This window comes from Pan paniscus, chromosome 8, assembly GCF_029289425.2.
Source record: "Pan paniscus chromosome 8, NHGRI_mPanPan1-v2.0_pri, whole genome shotgun sequence".
Taxonomy (NCBI): domain Eukaryota; kingdom Metazoa; phylum Chordata; class Mammalia; order Primates; family Hominidae; genus Pan; species Pan paniscus.
The window spans coordinates 130,559,453-130,580,762 of NC_073257.2; the positions used below are offsets into that span (position 1 = coordinate 130,559,453).

The window sequence follows — 21,310 nt, forward strand, 5'->3', positions numbered from 1 at the left end:
CTCTACTAATCCATCTTCCTAACCTTTTCACCATTTTGGCCTCCAATTAGCCTTGCTCCCACTAACTCTTCGTATTCAACCACATATTCATTATGTGGTCAAGTATATACATTTGCAAACAACTCCTACCATAACTGAAATCCCCTATGTCAAATTTGATAGCTATAAAGAAATGATAAATATAATACAAACATATATACATAAAATGTACATAAATTAATTTGAAATAAATTTAAAATGATTTTAGGAAAACAGTGTTTAAAACTTAAAAGATTTTCTAGTTAATCTCCCCTTTTAAGGAAAAAGAAATGGGAGTTTGGGGGTGGTAATTTGAGAGAGAAAAGAGTACTGAGCATTTAGTAAGTGCTACGTACTTTACATATATTTAATTCTCACAAGCTTTATCATCTACCTTTTTATTTTTAACAAGTGAGGAAACTGAGGCCAAAATAAAAACCCATCACTGAATAATTCATCTGAAGTCACAGAGCTAGCTAGAGGTGGAAGAAGTTTGAGAACTTGTGTTTCACTCTAAATTCTGTACTCTACTTCACCATACCAACACCGAAATGCTTGCTTATACGCAACAATCATCCCACAGATGTCAATAAGCCGTATAGTTTAAACACTAGAATAGATAACTTCTAATCCTAAAATCTAGACAGGTTAAGTGTCTTGCTGAAAGTCACACACCTTTTGATACCTGAATTGGGACCAGAACCAAGCTCCTCTGCTCTTTCAAGTATTCCTCAGTGCTACACACTTGCTCAGGAGACTCTCTCCTTTATTAATGTGAAAAGCAATTCGTAAAACTGAAAATACTCTTGGCTTCAAAAAATTTCAAACTACAATGGTTTGATCTAAAAGGCAGAACTGCCTAAGAAAATTAACTAAAACGTAACTATTTAGAACACTGTGCAAACTGAACTATAAATCTGCTGCTGCAAAAGTCAACACACTATATTTTCCCAGGAAATTTTCTATCATTAATTAACCCCACGCTACACATTTGTTACATTTGCTCAGAATCACCAACATACGACGTAAATATTTTGATTAACAATAGATCCTAGTAGTTTACTTTCAGCCAAAAATAGAAGCCACTTTATTTTATAAGCAAATATGCATAAAAATGATTATACCATGGAGCCGACAGAAAACTAGTTTTATTCCCAGTAAGAAGTGATTGTCTTCATTCATGAAACATACTAATAATGAATAATATGGGGCAATCAAGAGCTGATTCTTTATTAACAGACAGTATTCATTTTACATTTTTGTGTTGTTTTTAAGACATGGCTCCCAAATTCTTCTGACAAACCTCTTTTTTTTTTTTTTTTTGAGACGGAGTCTCACTCTGTAGCCAGGCTGGAGTGCAGTGGCCATCTTGGCTCACTGCAACCTCTGACTCCTGGGTTCAAGTGATTCTCCTGCCTCAGCCTCCCAAGTAGCTGGGATTATAGGCGCGTGCCACCACACCCAGCTAATTTTTGTATTTTTAGTAGAGACGGGGTTTCACCATGTTGACCAGGCTGGTCTCGATCTCCTGACCTCAAGTGATCCGCCTGCCTCGGCCTCCCAAAGCGCTGGGATTACAGGTGTGAGCCATCGCGCCCAGCCGACATGCCTTTTATCAAGAGGTGGGATACATTCCTCTCTCCTGGAATTTGGGCTCTGTGACCCTCGCCCAGCAGAATACAGCAAAAGTGGCACTGTGCCAGTTTCTGAGCCGAGGACCTAAGATACCAGCAGTTTCCATTTCCTGTATCTTGAGATACTCACTCATGAAGGAAACACAGAGGAACCAAAAGCTAGCACCGACTTACCAGCCACGTGAATGAGTCACACTGAAAGTGCCAGCCCCCAGCTGAGCCACATCAGACAATGCTGAGCAGAACAGAGATAAGCTACCCCACCCCAAGCCCTCCCAAACTGCAGAGCAAAATAAAAGACTGTTGTTTTAAGCCACTGTATTTTTGGATGATTTGTTATACACCAATAATAAATGGAACACTAGTTTTCCAGATCTATCTGAAGCCATGGGAAGGAAATTACTGATCAGATTGTAGAAAGTTACAGAAATTGAATGTAGTTATTTGTTTTGCTGCAGTAAAGGGGTAAGTAATATAAAAATGTCTAAGTAGAAACGACATTAATAGCTGTGCTATTCTGGTTTAAACTTTAACCTCTCTTTGTCTCCGTTTCTCCATCTATAAAATGGAGGTAATGACTATACCTATCTTATAGGGTTAGGAGAATTAAATATTTGTAAAATATAGGTCCTACCACATACAAGCAGTGTGTGTGTGTTTAAAAACCTTTTGATGATCACCCACATAATACAGTTAAACATTGTCCCTTGTTGTTCTGAAGCCCAAACCAATGAGGCCAGTCATCACTCCTCTAAGTACAATGCCTAACAACTGCTCAATAAGTATCTGATAAACTCAGTTTTTTCCAATTTACCAAAGCTTAAGGACCTTTTCTGTTTACTTGGAAATAAAAAGGTATATCCACCTTTAAGTGTAATTTTTATTGAAAACCGGACAACGTGATTATGATTATGTTTTCTCTCACCAACTCTGGACGACTATATTCTCTCTTGAATATTCTCTTTGCATACGTCCAATAAAATTAGTTTCCAAATTACTGGCAAATATAAAAATATATTTACAAACTAGACTGGCTTTTTCTACCAAAGGGTAGCATTTCTCTACAGAATTTTACCAAGATTTCAAAATGCTCTATCTTGTCATGAAAGCAAAAAGACAATGTCAGTATCAGGAAATACTTAACTGGTTATAATACCTGGAATACCTCATGAGACAATTTTTTTTTTTTTGAGACGGAGTCTTGCTCTGTCGCCTAGGCTGGAGTGCAGTGACACGATCTCGGCTCACTGCAAGCTCCGCATCCCAGGTTCACGCCATTCCCCTGCCTCAGCCTCCCAAGTGGCTGGGACTACAGGCGCCCGCCACCACGCCCGGCTAATTTTTTTTGTATTTTCAGTAGAGACGGGGTTTCACCATGTTAGCCAGGATGATCTCGATCTCCTGACCTCGTGATCCGCCGGCCTCAGCCTCCCAAAGCGCTGGGATTACAGGCGTGAGCCACTGCGCCCGGCCAAGACAATGTTTAAAGATGTTTATAAACATCTCCCAGCCTTACAAAAAAAAATGGGAACATAATAATGAAATGTATATTATCTTCAACTACACTATTCTTTGAAAAAAAAAAAACCCTGCCTTTCTAAACTAGCCCCATGCTTGATAATTCCTTCACTTAATTTAACATCAAAAATGAAAAAAAAAAGTTTATGGTCAAGCTTAGAACAATTCTTTTGTAAATTCTGGTAAAAGTTCATTGTGGTGAATGCTAATTATGGCTCAAAGGAAAGCAAAAATACATACTGCCAACCCAAATATGTGCCACATTCGAAAAAATGACTTGATGTGTCACATAAGATAGGAGCTTTAAAAGGACGCTGAGGACACTGAGACATTAGGTTACAGGGACTTCCTAACTCCACCTGGAGAAGTATATTCTTTCAGGAAAGGTAGAATGAGATGCTACCTACTGCGAGGGGGAAGAGGACTCAAGAATGGGAAGAGGAGAGGCCAGGTGCAGTGGCTCACGCCTGTAATCCCAGCACTTTGGGAGGCTGAGATGGGTGGATCACGAGGTCAAAAGATTGAGACCATCCTGGCCAACATGGTGAAACCCCATCTCTACTAAAAATACAAAAAATTAGCCAGGCATGGTTGCGGGCGCCTGTAATCCCAGCTACTCGGGAGGCTGAGGCAGGAGAATGGCGTGAACCCGGGAGGCGGAGCTTGCAGTGAGCCGAGATCGCACCACTGCACTCCAGTCTAGGCGACAGAGCGAGACTCCGTCTCAAAAAAAAAAAAAAAAAAAAAAAAAATGGGAAGAGGAGAAACGAACTGAGCTTAATGTTCTTAATAATCTACACAGGCATATGAAATATTTTACAAATCCTAATTCACAGGAGAGAAAACTCAGGGCCACAAGAGGCAAAGACGTTTGCCTAAAATAGAGAATAAATGACAGAACCAGACTAGAGAAGAGTTTCTGCACTAGAGTAAAAATCAGAGGATTCTGTACTACCATTTCAAAGAAATAACACTGTATTCCTTCTAGAGTTACTAGTAGTAAAGTTAGAAGTGAACTTCCTAATAATACTTTCCCTACTGTCAGGAAAAAGGGGCGGGGGGGGGAGGGGGCAACAAGTTCTCAGGGCAGACACAAGGGCACTGTCCAATGACCTGGTCAAGGTGCTCACAGCTCACCGGGTGACCTTCAAGTCCCATTTTTAATTCTGCAGTGTCTCAGGTGGGCTTCAACACTTCCTGCTATCTGGTTCAGAAGATGTTAACATTGGGGTTTACATGACAATGCTCTCAGACCAAAAGAAAAAGGAAAGATCATTGCTAGTGTTATCTCACCCCATAAGCTGAATTACTTACGCATTAGGCTGTAAATGTGCTTTTCTGCAACATGTTCCGTAAACAGCTTTATAAGGTCATCTTTTAAGTCTCTGTTAAGCTTGGTTTCGATGTAAAACTTATTCTGAAAAATAAAATAAAATCTTTTTTGTGTATTAATTGGGGAAATGATTAGTCTAATGAACTGGAGCACTAAATATTTTAGAAAACAATGCATAAAGGCATCAATTAAAGCAGAAAAACTCAACATCCAACAACAAAAGCCATGCAACTATTAGTTACTTGTCTTTCTGGCACGGGGTTGAAAGCATAAAAAAATGTTTTGAACCATACATCTTCAAAAGAACACTGGGAGATATCCAAAATTAACTAGACAGGGATGTACAAACATTGTAGAACCACACTGTGTGGAATACCCTTTAAAAATACATCACCAAAAGACAACATGGAGAAACACTAATGAAAAGTACCCCACTTATCAATGATCTGGGTTGAAAGCAGGCTGTGGACATGCACTGGTTGACTCCCCAGCACACACTCAATTTCACTGATTAAGTCATTCAGCTTCTGGCATTCCCTGGGGACCACCTTTGGTTCAGAAGTAGACACTCAAGGCAGCCCAAGCAGACTTAGAGAAATTGTGGTGTGAGGGAAAAATCTCCTGCAGTCATAACCATGAGGGGAATGTCAGGCCTCTGAGCCCAAGCCTGCATGTATACATCCAGATGGCCTAACGCCAACTGAAAAATCACAAAAGAAGTGAAAATGGCCGGTTTCTGCCTTAACTGAGGACATTATCTTGTGAAATGCCTTCTCCTGGACGATGAGTCTCAGAAGCTCCCCGAGGAGCTCCTGGTCCGAGCACCTTGTGACCCCTGCCCGCCACAGAACAACCCCTTTGACTGTAATTTTCCACTACCTACACAAATCCTATAAAACTGCCCCAGCTCCTCTCCCTTCGCTGACTCTTTTCGGATTCAGCCCACCTGCACCCAGGTGATTAAAAAGCTTTATTGCTCACACAAAAGCCTGTTGGTGGTCTCTTCACAAAGACGCCCGTGACAGGGAACAGGATAAAACAGATGTTACGGACAGCAGAGAGACCAAAAATCAAGTCCTTAGTAATACTACTGAACCACAGATTCAACCAACCCTGGACACAGCCTTATTTCTGGAGTTTTATTATAAGAAATAATACTCTTCATTATTTACTTAAATCACTTTGAATCATGTTTTCTGTTTCTTGCAGCTGAAATCCTGACTAGAATTACTGGCAAGTCAAAGTTTTTCTTTTTTTCTTTTTTTTTTTTTTTGAGACAGAGTTTTGTTCTTGTTGCCCAGGCTGGAGTGCAATGGCACGATCTCCACTCACTGCAACCTCTGCTTCCCGGGTTCAAGTGATTCTCCTGTCTCAGCCTCCCGAGTAGCTTGGATTACAGGCATATACCACCACACCCGGCTAATTTTTGTATTTTTAGTAGAGATGGGGTTTCATCACATTGGTCAGGCTGGTCTCAAACTCCTGACCTCAGGTGATCTGCCAGCCTCTGCCTCCCAAAGTGCTAGGATTACAGGCGTGAGCCACCACGCCTGGCAAAAAAAGTTTTTCATATTTAAGTGTTAATGCAGAAGAGTAGAAAATACATAGAGGAATGTTAAGTTGCTCACTGATTCTCTCTTAATTTAATTTAAAAATTTTTTTTGGAGATAGTGTTTCACTCAATTGCCCAGGCTGGTCTCAAACACCTGGCCTCCCACTTCAGCCACCTGAGCAGCTGGGATCACAGATGTGAGCCACTATGCCCAGCCACTGAATTCTTAACACACGTTTCTCTCTTTAAAAAAATATATAAAAATAAGATGCACATGGTTAAAAAACAGAAAGCATGCAAAAGAGTATGCAATAAAAACAAGTCTCTCAATGCAGACCTTCTGACCCATTCCCAAAAGGTCCCATTCTACACTGGGAAAACTTCTGTATATTCTTTCTAGGATGTTCCCTGCATATATATACATGGATATGCTTTTTTCCCCCTAAAAAAAAAATACTAGTGTGAAAATATTAAAGCCTGCATTGTACCCTGCTTTTTCATTTAATGTTGCATCTTGGAAGATTTTTCTCTAAAAAAACAGAGTTGTGTTACTTTTAATTGCATATTTTTCTGTGTCTTCCATAAATTATTTAAATAATAGTCCCTACTGATAATACGAATGTTCCTCAATGTTCTGCTATTTTAAAAACCTGCATAATTCTTATATACATATTTGTATGTATTTATGAGTTTATTTGTATAATAAATTCCTAGAGGTACAATTCTTGAGTCAGATTTTTGCATATTAAACTCTTAACAATAATGCGAAATAGTCTTCCAAAGAGGCTTTACCAATTTACATTTCCACCAAAAGTGTGAGGAGCTTGTTTCTTTATAGATTTACCAGAACTGAATATTGATCAAACCTTTCCAATTTCACTAACTAAAGTAAGTTAGCGGAAAAAAAGTTATTTTATTTCTTAAATTGTGATATTGGGTATATTTTCATGTTTATAATCTTTTTTTTCTATGAACTGTCTGTTCCTATGCTTTGTCCATTTTTCAACAGAAATTTAGGGTTATCTTTTTCCAATTCATGAAAGCTGATTATCAAGGAAAGCAAACTTTTGTCTTATATTTTTCCAATTTTGCATTTTTTCCCACTTACTTTTGGCTTATGATATTTTACTATACAAAGGTTTCCAAATTTTGTATTGTCATAGTCTGATATTTTCTTTTATGACTTCTAAGTTTGGGTCCTTTTTTCATTCTAACTATTCATGATTCATAGTAAATTCATTCACTATGCATGATTTCTTTGATAATAGTTCTCTAACATTTCATTTTTAAAAATTTATTCCATTTAGAATTTTTTATAAAGAATAAGGTAGGCCGGGCACAGTGGCTCACGCCTGTAATCCCAGCACTTTGGGAGGCCAAGGCAGGCGGATCACGAGGTCAGGAGACCGAGATCATCCTGGCTAACATGGCAAAACTCTGTCTCTACTAAAAATACAGAAAATTAGCCGGGTGTGGTGGCGGGCGCCTGTAGTCCCAGTTACTCGGGAGGCTGAGGCAGGAGAATGGCGTAAACACAGGAGGCGGGGCTTGCAGTGAGCCGAGATCGGGCCACTGCGTTCCAGCCTGGGTGACAGAGCGAGACTCCGTCTTAAAAAAAAAAAAAAAGAATACGGTAGTGGCTAGGTGGTCGTGCCTATTTAGGCTCATGCCTTTAATTCCAGCATTTTGGGAGGCCAAGGTGGATGGATGTTACAGACCAGCCTGGATAACATACCAAGATCCCATCTCTACAGAAAAAAAAAAAAAATTCCTAACATTAGGTATGGAAAAATCTACTCCTTCCTTACTGATCTGAAATGTCACCTTTCTACTAAACTTCTACATTTACTTCAGCTTATTTCTGGGCTCTGTTCCCTTGATCTGTCTATCCCTGCCACCAATGACAATCATTATTAATTACCATAGCCTTCTCATTCATTTTAATATCAGGTGATAGAGACAGAAGGCAGTCAAATGCCTAGGCAGACAAGGGTGGTTCTCCGGTGAAAGCCCACCTCCAGGCCCAAGACAGTTTAAAGCCTGAAAGCCAAGCTACAGGCAAATCCTTGGGCGGGACTGAGAACTTGTCTTCCCGTTTGGCGCACTTCCCTCTGATTGACCCCCACCCTTCACCTATTTTACATATATCTACCCTTTCTTAATTGGTTTTCTACACTGTTATGCCCACCTTTGAGTAGTGTCCTTGCTTTAACCTTTTTTGCATATTCACAAACCAATCAGCATGCACTCCCCATTCTGAGTCCATAAAAGGACTCAGACTCAGCCACAAGGTGGGGGCGGGGGACCACCCCCACAATCCCTCTCCACTGAAAGCTGTTTCATTGCTCAATAAAATTCTTCTCCACCCTCCTCACCCTCCAATGTTCAGCACATCCTCATTCTTCTTGGGCGCAGTATAAGATCTTGGGAACTGCCAAATGCGGGTACAAGCTGTAACACAGGCGAGCTGGGGCACATCAGCATGGCCGAGCATGGCCAAGCAAGGCCCAGGTGGGGCACTGCCAGCCAGGGGTCCCCAGCTTGCAAAGTGACCAAGAAGAAAAAATCCTACATCAGTAGGGCCTCATACGTGAATTCTGATAGTTGAAATTCAGAGTAAGTCTGAAGTTCATTCTTATTTATCTTTTATAAGTTTTACTGGTTTTTTTTTTTCTACATAAATTTTATCAGAAGAGATTAAGTTAGCTGTCTTCCACATTTCATTTCTAAGTATTTTCCCCTTTTTAAATTAATAAAAACTTCAAGCTATTTTCACAACTGAAATTTTTAAATCAAAATTTAGAGCAAAAGTTGATTTGGCAGTATACCTTAATGTCTGTGAAATAAATTAGCCATCTCTTTGAGACTCTGTAGTTTATATTCAAGAATAAAAAATAATATAACTGTTTAACTCCCAAAATAAATTTTTCTGCATTTATAGTGCTTTTCTCTCCTGGTATATTGTCCTATTGACATTTAAGACTTGAATGCACAGCATTTTAATGTACCCTTTCTACTCTTTGTAAGTAACTAGAAACCATTAAAAAGAAATAGTATGAAAACTTCAGAAGTACTTAGAAACTCAAGTTAGTCTACCTCTTTTCAACTTTGTCTCGGGTACAGTAATGTTAAATTCCAAAATTGTAAGCAAAAATAAATGTCTTTATTTGACCTCTGTAACTTTCAGCAAGACCTTAGTTACAATTTATTTTCTAGTTTAATGACAATTTCTTGATATTCATATAGACAGACTTCTAACAAAGACGCTAATTTTGACAAATGTTTTAAAAACTTTGTTTCTGTGATATCAAAAGAAACTTTGCTTATTATGGCACTAGTAGGTTACCATTTCAAACTATTTTCTTTAATATACTTTTCCAACAAAACAGTACCAAAGTTCAAAGAATTTCTATCTTCTGGACAATAAAAACAATTTACATAACAAATTCTCAAAAGTAACTACAAAGCAAATTCAAGCTCTTAATCTATAAGAAAAGCTGTAGTTAAGCTTTACAATCTAAGATCCCTTATTTGAATCCTGCTAGCTGAAAGAGTAAGTTTGAAGTTCGTTTATTCTTAATTGACACAGACCTCTTAAACCCCAGGATCCTACCATAAAGTTTAAGAAAGCAACAATGGCAATACAGAAAAGCGTGAATCACCTTCCTGTCTTAACTATTTTTGTTTTAATAAACTAGCTATTTACCTTTTGATTCAAAATTATGATAAATTAGACTTTTGTTTTTATTACTCACGCACCTAACCAACATGCTTATCTGGTAAATGCCATTAAAATGGCAGACATGCAAGTCAAGAAACCTATTTACCCAGCCTTAACTCCTTTATCCACAAATAGGCCCTGTCTTCCAGCTCTGCTTCCATACCTGGTCTCTTCTGAAAACTTTAAACAGCAAGAATAAGGAGTCGGCTCGCACGGAAATAAAATGTTTGCTCTATCAGTACAGGACATTTAGTTAACACACTCCTGATCAATAGCCCATGATAGGATTTCACCAAAATGATACAATGTAGCTACTACCTCCCAGGCTTACACTCTTCCCAATAAGTTAATTCTGCTATCCTAGATGCACTTATTCCTAATGTCATCAACAATATTTTTCCTTAGTTTCATGATTCATAAAGGAGTTTTGGCACTTAAACCAAAAGAAAAGCCTTTTTATACATTTCTTTCTTGGTAAAAGGCAAAAACCAGTTTCTTTGGCATTACATTGACTAGAAAACTCGTACTATTAAAATTGTTGTCAGTAACCAAGAAATAAGTGTAAATGAAAATCAGGAAGTACTACATGGTCTTTTGGAAAGTGCCTTCTAAATTAGAGACAGGGGTAGTTTTGTTTTGTTTTTCTTAAGTGCATTTTATGGAAAATAACATTTTTAAGATTGCTATCCACATACAGCAAGCTACATGCTACAGAAGGTAGGATCAACCTGAACATCTCATTCACTAGTCTAATAAAGAAGAACCGGGATCATGGTTTCTAAGGGCTCCTCCATTCAACAGGAGCACTAACATTAAGATTCTATGACTCTCGATATTTAAAACAGGGAGGAAGCTGATCAACAAAGTCACAGTCTACAGATTATACTCATAGCATAACTCTCCAAATAAAACAGATCATCAGAATGGCAGCAATGTTTTACTGTTCTATTTTTATGGAATGATTTACTTGGCATTTTACTTTCTGAGGACAAGAAATCTTACATATCTTTATATTTCTGGAACCAAACACAGTGCCTTCCACATAGCAGAAATAAAATAAGTACTCATGTGGGTGACTGCTAATCTTAATGCCTACTTGTCTATTCAGCAATTGTTATGGAATTTCAAAGCAGAAAAAGGGGAAATAATTAAAGTTCTTCTATGTCAACAACTATCGCACATTACTGAAATAACTTAATTTCCATTTCTAACACAAATGTAGTAAAAGAAAAACAGAATATGCTTAACTCTCTGCATCTATTTGTGCTCTGAACAATACACGTAGGTATTTGGGAAGGAGGAATGAGCTCTTACTTACCATATATATGAAAAGAGGCACAATGCTCTGCAATGCTCCCATATATTGTCCAAGAGCTATATTAAATCTTTCAATATAGAGATCTGGAGGGCTGGCCTGTGAGAAAGAACAGAAGTGTGATCGATCTGGGAAACCAGGGAAAGACCTTCCACCACAATTTGAAACACAAATAGAAGGAATTCAAAATTCATACTGAGATTCACAATTAAAAAAAAAAAAAAGGAAGACACGTACACTCTGAAGGTAAGACTTCCACCTTTGTTCCAAAATCTGCTATGTAAAACTGAAGTTTAGCCATCTGCAAAAGCTGTGTAACCTCAACACGTTAATTAAAAGGCTTCTTCTTTTACTGCATAAAAAGGTGCACTAAGGCTGGGCGTGGTGGCTCACACCTGTAATCCCAGCATTTTGGGAGGCCAAGGTGTGTGGATCACTTGAGGTCAGGAGTTCAAGACCAGCCTGGTCAACATGGTGAAACCCTGTCTCTACTAAAAATACAAAAATTAGCCAGGTGGGGGTGGCAGGTGCCTGTAATCCTAGCCACTTGGGAGGCTCAGACAGGAGAATCACTTGAACCTGGAGGCAGAGGTTGCAGTGAGCCGAGATCATACCACTGCACTCCAGCCTGGGTGACAGAGCGAAACACTGTCTCAAAAAAAAAAAAAAAGATGCACTCAACGATAAATGATTTTTAAAAACTATTACTGAATTACATGGATATTCTATATAGAACCAAACTATATTTGAACCTGGAATGAGTTGGGAGGATATTCAACTAAGTGGTATAGGCTTAATGTACTATTAGAATGGCTAATGAAATTTATAATTACCTTAAGCACAGAAATATTCTGATTTCTATGCTAACTTGGTTGTAAACCACTTCTGTAGCTAATTATAAATATTAGTTAGAAAGCATGGACACAAATGACCCATATACACCTTCAGCTCTGTAGAGTAGTAAAACACAATACATTCCTCTATTAACTCACTTTTACAAAATACCAAATCATAAAACCATCGAGAGAACACTACCAACTTTTTTATATGTTATAGACTGAATAGAATATAGACTGTGTTCCTCGAAAATTCCTATGTTGAAGCCCTAAACCCCTAGTACTGCCATACTAGGAATAAGGAAGTAATTAAGGCTACACGAAGTCACAATGGTAGAGCCGTGATCCTACAGGATTAGTGTCCCTAGATGAAGAAACACCAGAACGCTCAGGTTCTCGCTCCTCCCACAGGGCTCAGAAAAAGGGCCATGTGAGGACTGCAGTGAGAAGGCAGCCATTTACAAGCCAGAAAGAGGGCCCTCACCCGGAACCGAATAGGAAGCACCTTTGTCTTGGACTTCCTAGCCTCCGGAACCATGAGAAACAAATTTCTTTGTTTAAGCCACCCAGTCTATAATACAGTTGACCCTTGAAAAACCGGAGAGTTAGGGGAGCCAACACCCAAAACACAGTAAAAAATCTGTGTATAACTTTTCACGTCCCCCCAAATTTAACTACCAATATTGCCTACTGTTGACCAGAAGTCTCACTGATAACATAAACCATCAATTAACACATATTTTTTATATTATATGTATCATTTATACTGTATTCTTACAATAAAGTAAGCTGGAGAATAAATATCAACAAAATCATCAAGAAGAAAAAACATATCTATTCATTAAGTGGAAGTATATCATCATAAAGATTTTCATCCTTATCTCCAACAGTGGGAAAAGGGTAGGCCTTGCTGTGTCAGGAGTGGGAGAAAATCCGTGGATAAGTGGACCTACGCAGGTCAAACCCGTGTTGTTCACGGGTCAACTGTACTTTGTTGTGGCAGCCCAGTCGAAGACACTGTGTTTTACAGAAGTGCATCCATGCATGATTTCATTCTATTCTCTAAAGCTAAATTAATTAGGTCCCATTTTAACACTAAAGAAACACCTAAATGGCCAGTAATTCGTCTAAGACTAGACCATTAGACAAATGATAGATCCAGGTCTTCCAACTAAGAATTCATTCCTGGGTCAGAGTGTTGGGGGATGAGCATGGTACAAAACACAATGCAAACAAAACTGATTCTACACAAGAACTAACTTGTGGCAGCCCCACAGCTTATCAATCACATCTTACACATAATGTCTTGCTTTCAAATAAGGATATTAAGAAATGCCACATGGAAGGATTCCTAAATATTAAATTTTAAAACATGAAATTATAAGACCACTTCAGCTAAGCTGTTTCATAAATGTCCAAATATTTTGACGCTATTTTCAAATAAGATTCAACTCATATTTCAGTTCTACTTAGAAGCTTATATATGTGTAAAGAATTGTCTTTACTTCTTCTAATTCATCTTCCATTACTGAGTACTTACAGGTCTGGTGCACACTGGGTGCTTTTATTTACATTTCTTTTTTTTTAATTTTTTTTTTTTTTTTTTTGTACATTTTGAGACAGGTCTTGCTCTGTCTTCCAGGCTGGAGTGCAGTACCATGATTACAGCTCACTGCGGCCTCCACCTCCCAGGCTCAATTGATCGATCCTCCCAACTCAGCCACCTCCCAACTAGCTGGGACTACAGGTATGCAGCACTAGGCCTGCCTAATTTGTTTGAGATTTTTTTTTTTTTTTGGTAGAAATGGGGTCTTGCTATATTGCCCAGACTGGTCTTAAATTCCTGGGCTCAAGCAACCCTCCTGCCTCAGCCTCCCAAAGGGCTGGGATTACAGGTGTGAGCCACCACACCCAGCCCATTTCTTTTTCTTAGTCCTTCTAACTGCCTACAAATTGAATGTTATTTCCATTTTACAGATGAGGTGATTGGGGCTCAGAAATAGTCACCTGTCTACAATTCTACAGTGAATAAACCCAAGACCTACAACTCAAAGCATGATCAATCCAAGGCCTTCTACACCTACTTAAATTCTCTTTTGGCACTCTGAAACCTTTTTAAAAACTTCTCAACGTAGGGCACAACTGTCTACCTCTGGTTGCACAGCAAAGAACAGGACTGACAATGGGAATACTAGCACTCCCCAAAAGACATAAGGCCTCCCTGACTGTTCTTTCTACCTAACCATCTCTCTCTGCACCCACTAAGCTGGCTAACTTCTCCTAGTCATTCCTTCAAAAATATCTGAACTACATGGCCCTTCAGTGGGGCCCCACTGCACTCACTTCCCTCACTGGGTAGTCTGCCACTACCTTCAAACCCCTGGAGGGCAATATTTGTGTCTTATCTGTATATCTCCGGTGCTGACTACAGTGCCTAGAACATAGTAGATAAAGAATGCATTGTTTTGCAAGGAAAGGGTCTTGTTCAAATCTAAACTTTGACTCTAAATCTAATTTAGCATTATTTAAATCTAAATTCCTACTTAACAAGGCTGTATGACATTAGAAAATTCATTTTGCCCTCTAAATTTCAATTTCCATATATCCAAAATAGGAAAAATACTAGCTGTGGTACTTCTAAGATGTGACGGAAATCAAAGAAAATAGTGTGTGTTTTGAAAATGTCAAGTATTACACATGTATAGGCAACTAGTAAGTAAACTCCTTTCTGAATTAACTACCCATTTGTCTAATGCTTCAAAAAAAATCCAACAACATTTTTGTTTTTGAGATGGAGTCTTGCTCTGTCACCCAAGCTGCAGTGCAATGGCATCATCTCGGCTCACTGCAACCTCCGTCTCCCAGGTTCAAGGGACTGCTCTGTCTCAGCCTCCTGAGTAGCTGGGATTACAGGTGTGGGCAACCACACCCAGCTAATTTTTGTATTTTTAGGAGAGACAGGGTTTCACCATGTTGGCCAGGCTGGTCTTGAACTCCTGACCTCAAGTGATCCACCCACTTCGGCCTCCCGAAGTGCTGGGTTTACAGCCGTGAGCCACCGCACCTGGCCTAATAACATTTTTAAAAGCATTCTTTGTTAACTAAAGAACTTGGGGAAAATGGTTCCATGTTATAGGCAAACTTTTAACTATAACTAATGAACGGAATCATATGTAACAACATCTTCCCCTAAACTGCTTCGAAGAACTCTAAAAATGATATTTCGGCATTCAAAGAAATAAATTTTAGAAGTATTACGTGAAAAAAAATCTTAAAAGCTGTTGCATTAAAATAATGTTCTTTTTACAAAAGATCACTTTATCCAGAAGTTAAAAGTATAAACATTGATCAAAAAGTACATTTACAGCAGACAGAATAAAATTGAATTCCTTATTCAAGAACTCCCAGTCTCAAAGACTATGAGTATTAAAAAGTACTTTCTGTACTGAATCAAATGTCAGAACACAGCTTTTTCTACAAAGTAAAAAAGTATATTTCATGTAGCCCTTATTCAAAACCTTTTAAATGACAGGACTATAAATTTTAGCAGTCTTCTAAAATAAACCCAAACTCCTTCCTAGGAACCTAGAAATGTCATTTAAGAAAAAAAACCTAATCAAATTGTTTCTCCTTAAAATTTAAGTTCAATACACTCTAGGCCCCATTGGGGAAACTGTTAACTATTTGATTTACCTTATTTCAACATGACAGTATTTGGCTTGGACATTCCAGTTTTTACCCCTGAACAAGCAAGCTTTGCTTTTTCCCCAAAGAAAACAAGAAAAAAACTGCCAGAAAAATAATAACCATTGTTACAGGATCTTTGGGGTGTTGTTTTTCTGGCCAGAAACCCCTCTGGCCAGTGGCGCCTTTACCTGAGTTTTGCCCAGGCCTACTGGGCTCATTTTGCCCACTCGACCTGGCAGGCTGTGCTCGGCTCATGCTACTGGCCTGGGTCCTACACCTGCCAAGGGCAAGTCAGTACGTGGTGGTGCCTGGAAGCTTGAAACTCCAAGAACCAAAGGGCCCCAAAGGGCCCCAAAGAGGGAGTCACAGCCCTGGCTCAGGGAGCTCCCAGGCTGGGGCTTCCCGAAGGGCCACAGCTCTTCTTTCCTTCTCTTCGCCCGCAATGTGGCAAGCAAGTGGCATGTCTCAGCCCTGTTTGTGTTACAACTCTTTTAGCCTTGTCATTCAGTGGGTCCTGAGTTCTTGTCCTGTGACCAGAAGAAAAGGTACGCAGACAAGTGGAGTAGCAAGACAAAGAGGAGCTTCACTGAGCAACAGAACAGCTCAGAGGAAAGCTGCAGGGAGCAGCTCCTTTCCACAGCCAGGGTGTCCAGACAAGTGTTCAGCTCCTAGCAGAAAGGGTAGCTCCTCTCTGCAGCTGGTCGTCCCACTGTTTGCACAGCTCTCAGCAGAAAACAGGCCCTACAGTGAGTGGCTCCTCTCTGCAGCTGGTCATCTCAACAACTGTTCAACTCTGGGTAAGCCCAGGGCTTTTATGGGCCCAGAGGGGAGGAAGTACGTGCCCACTGGTCCATGGCCAGCCACAGGCAAGCTGGAAAAGGCACCACAAGTCTGTAGGACTGGCAGCCTGCCTCCCAGCCTTCAGGCCCTCCTTAGCTTGAAGGTGGAGGCCTCACTGGGGACCTGCCCTCTTCCACCCAGGAACCTGTCTGCCTCCTGCTGCCATTCATGGCACCCAGGCTGTAGGTGCCAAGGGGCGCCTGCAGGCCAGTGCCAAGCTGCCCTCAGCACCCCTCGGCTTTCTTTCTGTGCTTGTCAGTGCCCAAAGTCCGGAGGGGGCCGAGGCAGCAGAGGGCTAGTGTGTTAGCACTGCCCTCAGCGTGTGCACAGCTGGCCAGGCTGCGACAGCACCTGGGCTCGCCCCCAACTTTGCTCCAAGATCAGAGTCGGTGCCGACAACTTGGAGAAGCCAGGCAGTAGGAACAGACACTTCTGAGCCTTCGAGGGCAGGGGGTTCTTCCTGGGCCCCCAAGAATGCAGGGATGCCTGAGTCCACAGCTGTGGATTGGGTGGCTGCAGCAGCACCCAGTGTGCTCCCACCCCAACTCAGAAGAGGCTCCTGCCAGCTCCATGGAGCATGCAGCCCCACCTGTTGACGCCTCCCTGCTACAGCAGCGTGATGGCAGTGGCCACTCCAGATGGGCCGCCACTGCCATCACCATTACTCCAAACTTGCTCCAATTTTTCTTAACAGATCTAGATTCCCTGAGTTTTGTAATATAACTGTGTGAGAATATTTTTTAAATAATGAGTAATGCATTCATCTGGTTTAAAATTCAAATGAGTTCAAATGGGTTTAGAGTAAGTTTTCCTTTCATTCCTTCCTCCCTGAACCAACCAATACTTTTTATATCCTTCCAGAAGAACTTTATGCCTATATTAGAAAATAAATGTCCCATTTATAGTTCTTTATACACAAATGCTAAGGTATAATCACACATATCTGCACTTTCCCTAACAATGTATATCTTGTAGTCAGTTTTATTCCAGTGGTTCTCACTAACATTTTGGTCTCTGGAAACCTTTACATTTCTAACAACAACTCAAGATTCCAAAAAGCTTTTTGTTTATATGCAGGTTGTATCTGTAAGTATTTACCATAATAAAAATTATAACTAGGTTCTAAAAATACTTATTAATTCATTCTAAAATGACAATAACAAACTCATCACCATCTTATTTTTATGAAAAATAACTATTTACCAAAACAAAATTTAGTAAGAGGAGTGTCACTGTTTTTACATTTTTGCAAGTCTCTTTAGAGCCTAGCTTAATAGAAGACAGCTGGATTCTCATATCTGCTTCTGCAATGAAATCAGTTGTGATGTGTTATTTTCTGAAACGATCAATGAATTTTTTGTACTCTATTCCATTAAAAACCACGGGTCTATCTTCTACTTTAAATGGATCTTTTCCGTATACATTTTATTACATCACACATTGGTCATTTGGAAAATACTGATTCTCTGAGTTATGTAGATCTTCCCAATGTTGATTTCATTAAACGGTATCAAAAAAATACATCTCTGATGAGACAGTATCAACACCTATCTCATCAGAAATCTTTTTAAGTATTGGGAAGCTATCAAGGTCACAGTGGTAGATATAAATTTTCCAAAATTTTAATTTTCACTTCGAAGCTCAAGTTTCATTATTGGCAACAAATACTGTCAGTCATTTTCCTTGAAGTGACAATCTTAGTTCACTAATTTCTGAGAAAATGTCTGTCAAATACCAAAGTCTAACCATAGTTTGTCAGTCATTTTTTCAAGTGAAAATAGCGTTCTATGGGAAAAGCAGGGTTAGTTCAAAATTCATACAATCACATAAGCACCTTTTCTCAAAACCACCACTGTACTCTGGTATGCAGTGTCCCATTTCTTTACAAAAAATATTTTTTAAAGTATAAAGTCACAATTTAATAAAATTAATAATTTTCTCTGTTTCATCTGGGACATTCTTAATGAAAATGGCTTCCTCACCCCGCACGCATGTGGAAATGAAGATTCATGCTAAGGCACCAGCGTCTATCCATCATTACTTATAGAACCCCTGAAAGGCTTTTGGGGACCCTCCGAAGTCCTCAAAACACACACACTTTAAGAATATCTATTTCTGTAAGATGCTTGAATGTACTATTTATTTAATCAGATGTCATATTGATAGCTTCGTGCTAATCCTTTGTTACCAGATTGTTGCACTGAGTAACTTCATATAGATGTTATAAGACAATAATTTCAAAACAACTTTTAAATTAAAAAAGGTAGAACTAGATAATAGTCTTATGCATAATTATATTAAAAATAATTTCAGTTGTCCAGTTTAAATAGTGAAATTGCGAAATACCACTAAAAATATATACATATACATACATGGTCCTAGTGTGAGAAATGCCTTACAGCAAGAAAGGAAAAGACAGATTTGATATACATACCACACCTTCACAGAAGGGAAGGGGAAAGAAAGCTTGTCATCTTTAATTTTCAAAGCTAAACAAGGAAGGTTGATTGGTCAGTCACCCGAATTTGATGTATATTAATAATTTTAGAAGAGGATTATTTGTTTAAATAATTTTACTAGTCAAGAGACTTAAATATACTATCATGTGGGTCAGTACTGCCCAAAGGAACTTTCTGTGGTGATGGGAATGTTCTAAATCTGCACTGTCCAATATGGTAACCACTGGCCACGTTTGGCTATTGAGCCTTGGAATATGATTAATTAAACTAAGGAACCAAATATTTACTTCATTTTAATTGTAATAGTTACACATAACTAACTGGACAATGCAGATGTAAAATACAAACGAGTTCTACAATTTCATATTTATATCCCTCCTCCTCTACCTACCCCCATCCTCGTCCCCAGCCAACCAAAATGAAACATGAAAAAAATTAAGAATATGTGCTTTTATCGTCACAAAAGCATTCTGGTTGTCTTCAAATAAGTAAGTGACTTTTGCATGCTAGAATGAAGTAGACAAGAAGGGATGGAAGAGAAGGACCTAATAAACATGACAAAACACGTATCTTTGTAAAAGTAATGTATGTTCATTGAAATTTTTAAAAATTTAAAATGCAACTATGGAAAAATAACCACTACTGGCTGGGCGCGGTGGCTCACACCTGTAATCCCAGCACTTTGGGAGGCCAAGGCAGGAGGATCATGAGGTCAGGAGGTCGAGAGCATCCTAACACGGTGAAACCCCGTCTCTACTAAAAATACAAAAAATTAGCCGGGCGTGGTGGCAGGCGCCTGTAGTCCCAGCTACTCGGGAGGCTGAGGCAGGAGAATGGCATGAACCTGGGAGGTGGAGCTTGCAGTAAGCCAAGATTGCGCCACTGCACTCCAGCCTGGGCAACAGACCAAGACTCCGTCTCAAAAAAAAAAGAAAAAGAAAAAGAAAAAAATAACCATTACCAACATTGGTAGAAAATTATTACCATTTTGGTATTTTTTTTTTTTCCTGTGTGCATGTGTCTGTTTCTAAACAAATATGGCTTATTTTGTAACCTGATTTTATCGCCCAACTATAGATCGTCACCATCTCTCCCAGGTCAAATTTCTTTCTATAACCTAATTTTAACAACTGTTTGGACACATCATTGCCTATTTCATCAGTCCCTTGTCACTGGATACTTAGGCTATGCTTTGCTGTTTATGTTATCCAGGTCTGCACAGATACTTCTAATTCAGACTAGCATTCTAGCTGTGCAAATGTGTTGAGTGGCATCAGCAACAACACAACCTTTTTTTTTTTTTTTTTTGAGACAGAGTCTCACTCTGTCGCCCAGGCTGGAGTGCAGTGGCGCGATCTCGGCTCACTGCAAGCTCCACCTCCCAGGTTCACGCCATTCTCCTGCCTCAGCCTCCTGAGTAGCTGGGACTACAGGCACCCGCCACCACGCCTGCCTAATTTTTTGTATTTTTAGTAGAGACACGGTTTCACCGTGTTAGCCAGGGTGGTCTCGATCTCCTGACTTCGTGATCCACCCGCCTCGGCCTCCCAAAGTGCTGGGATTACAGACGTGAGCCAACGAGCCCAGCCCACTATCTTATTCTTAAACATAAGCTACACTGCACTCCCTGCTTAAGAGAGACTAGGTTCAGGAACAATGGTACATTTCCATACGCCAGTGGACCTCAAAGAATGCTTCTCTCCGAATCACCTGAAGGGACTGGTAATGACGCAGATTCCTTTGCCACACTCCAAAGTCTTGATTGGGAAACTTTCCAGAGGTGTGTATTTTTAGTGAGAACTTCAGGGAAGTCTGTAAACAGCTGGCCCACCTGTTAAGCATTTAGGAACCCTACACCTTAAGCCTCTTCCAAGAAATGAGAGGAGCTCTACAGGAAGGAAGTCTGCAGGATTCAAGAGAAAACTGAGCAGTAATCACCCATTAACACAGGCATTTACTGCAGGACAATTTAGCTGCAAACTGCACTGAAATCAGTAAAAATATGATGCACTAACATTTTAACATTAACACAGGTGAATTTTTCCTCTTAAAAGTTAATGGCTTCTTGACTAGTATCAAATTCAGGGAGTATAAAGTTATCAAAATATAACTCAAGTTCCCCCTCAGCTTAGAATGCAGAAAGCTGTGAAAGAACATCACTCCCACTCTTATGGTAAGAAAAAGCTGGTTAACCAAAATAATCATAATTTTTCGAGCTCATCAGATACCTAAGGTTTCTTTAACTTACATTTGCAATGTCCAACTAGGTGAGAAGAATTTCAGAGTGACAAGCTCCTCTAAAAAAAAATAAAGGACACATGGACTATTTCTCTGTTGGTGACGGTAGTCATAAAAGCAGGTAAGCAAACAACAGAAATTGTAATGAATCATTAAAGG

At 39.5% G+C, this 21,310-nt stretch overlaps 1 protein-coding gene across 1 annotated transcript in view; it reads right to left on the bottom strand.

The window, feature by feature from the left end:
* Window positions 1-21,310, bottom strand: part of CACUL1 (CDK2 associated cullin domain 1) — a 75,554-nt gene that overhangs the window by 16,881 nt on the left and 37,363 nt on the right. The window contains exons 4-5 of the mRNA XM_003825642.7: window positions 11,095-11,190; window positions 4,485-4,587 (exon numbers count right to left, since the gene is read on the bottom strand). Of these exons, the coding sequence (XP_003825690.2) occupies window positions 4,485-4,587; window positions 11,095-11,190 (199 nt within the window). The remainder of the gene's footprint in view (window positions 1-4,484; window positions 4,588-11,094; window positions 11,191-21,310) is intronic.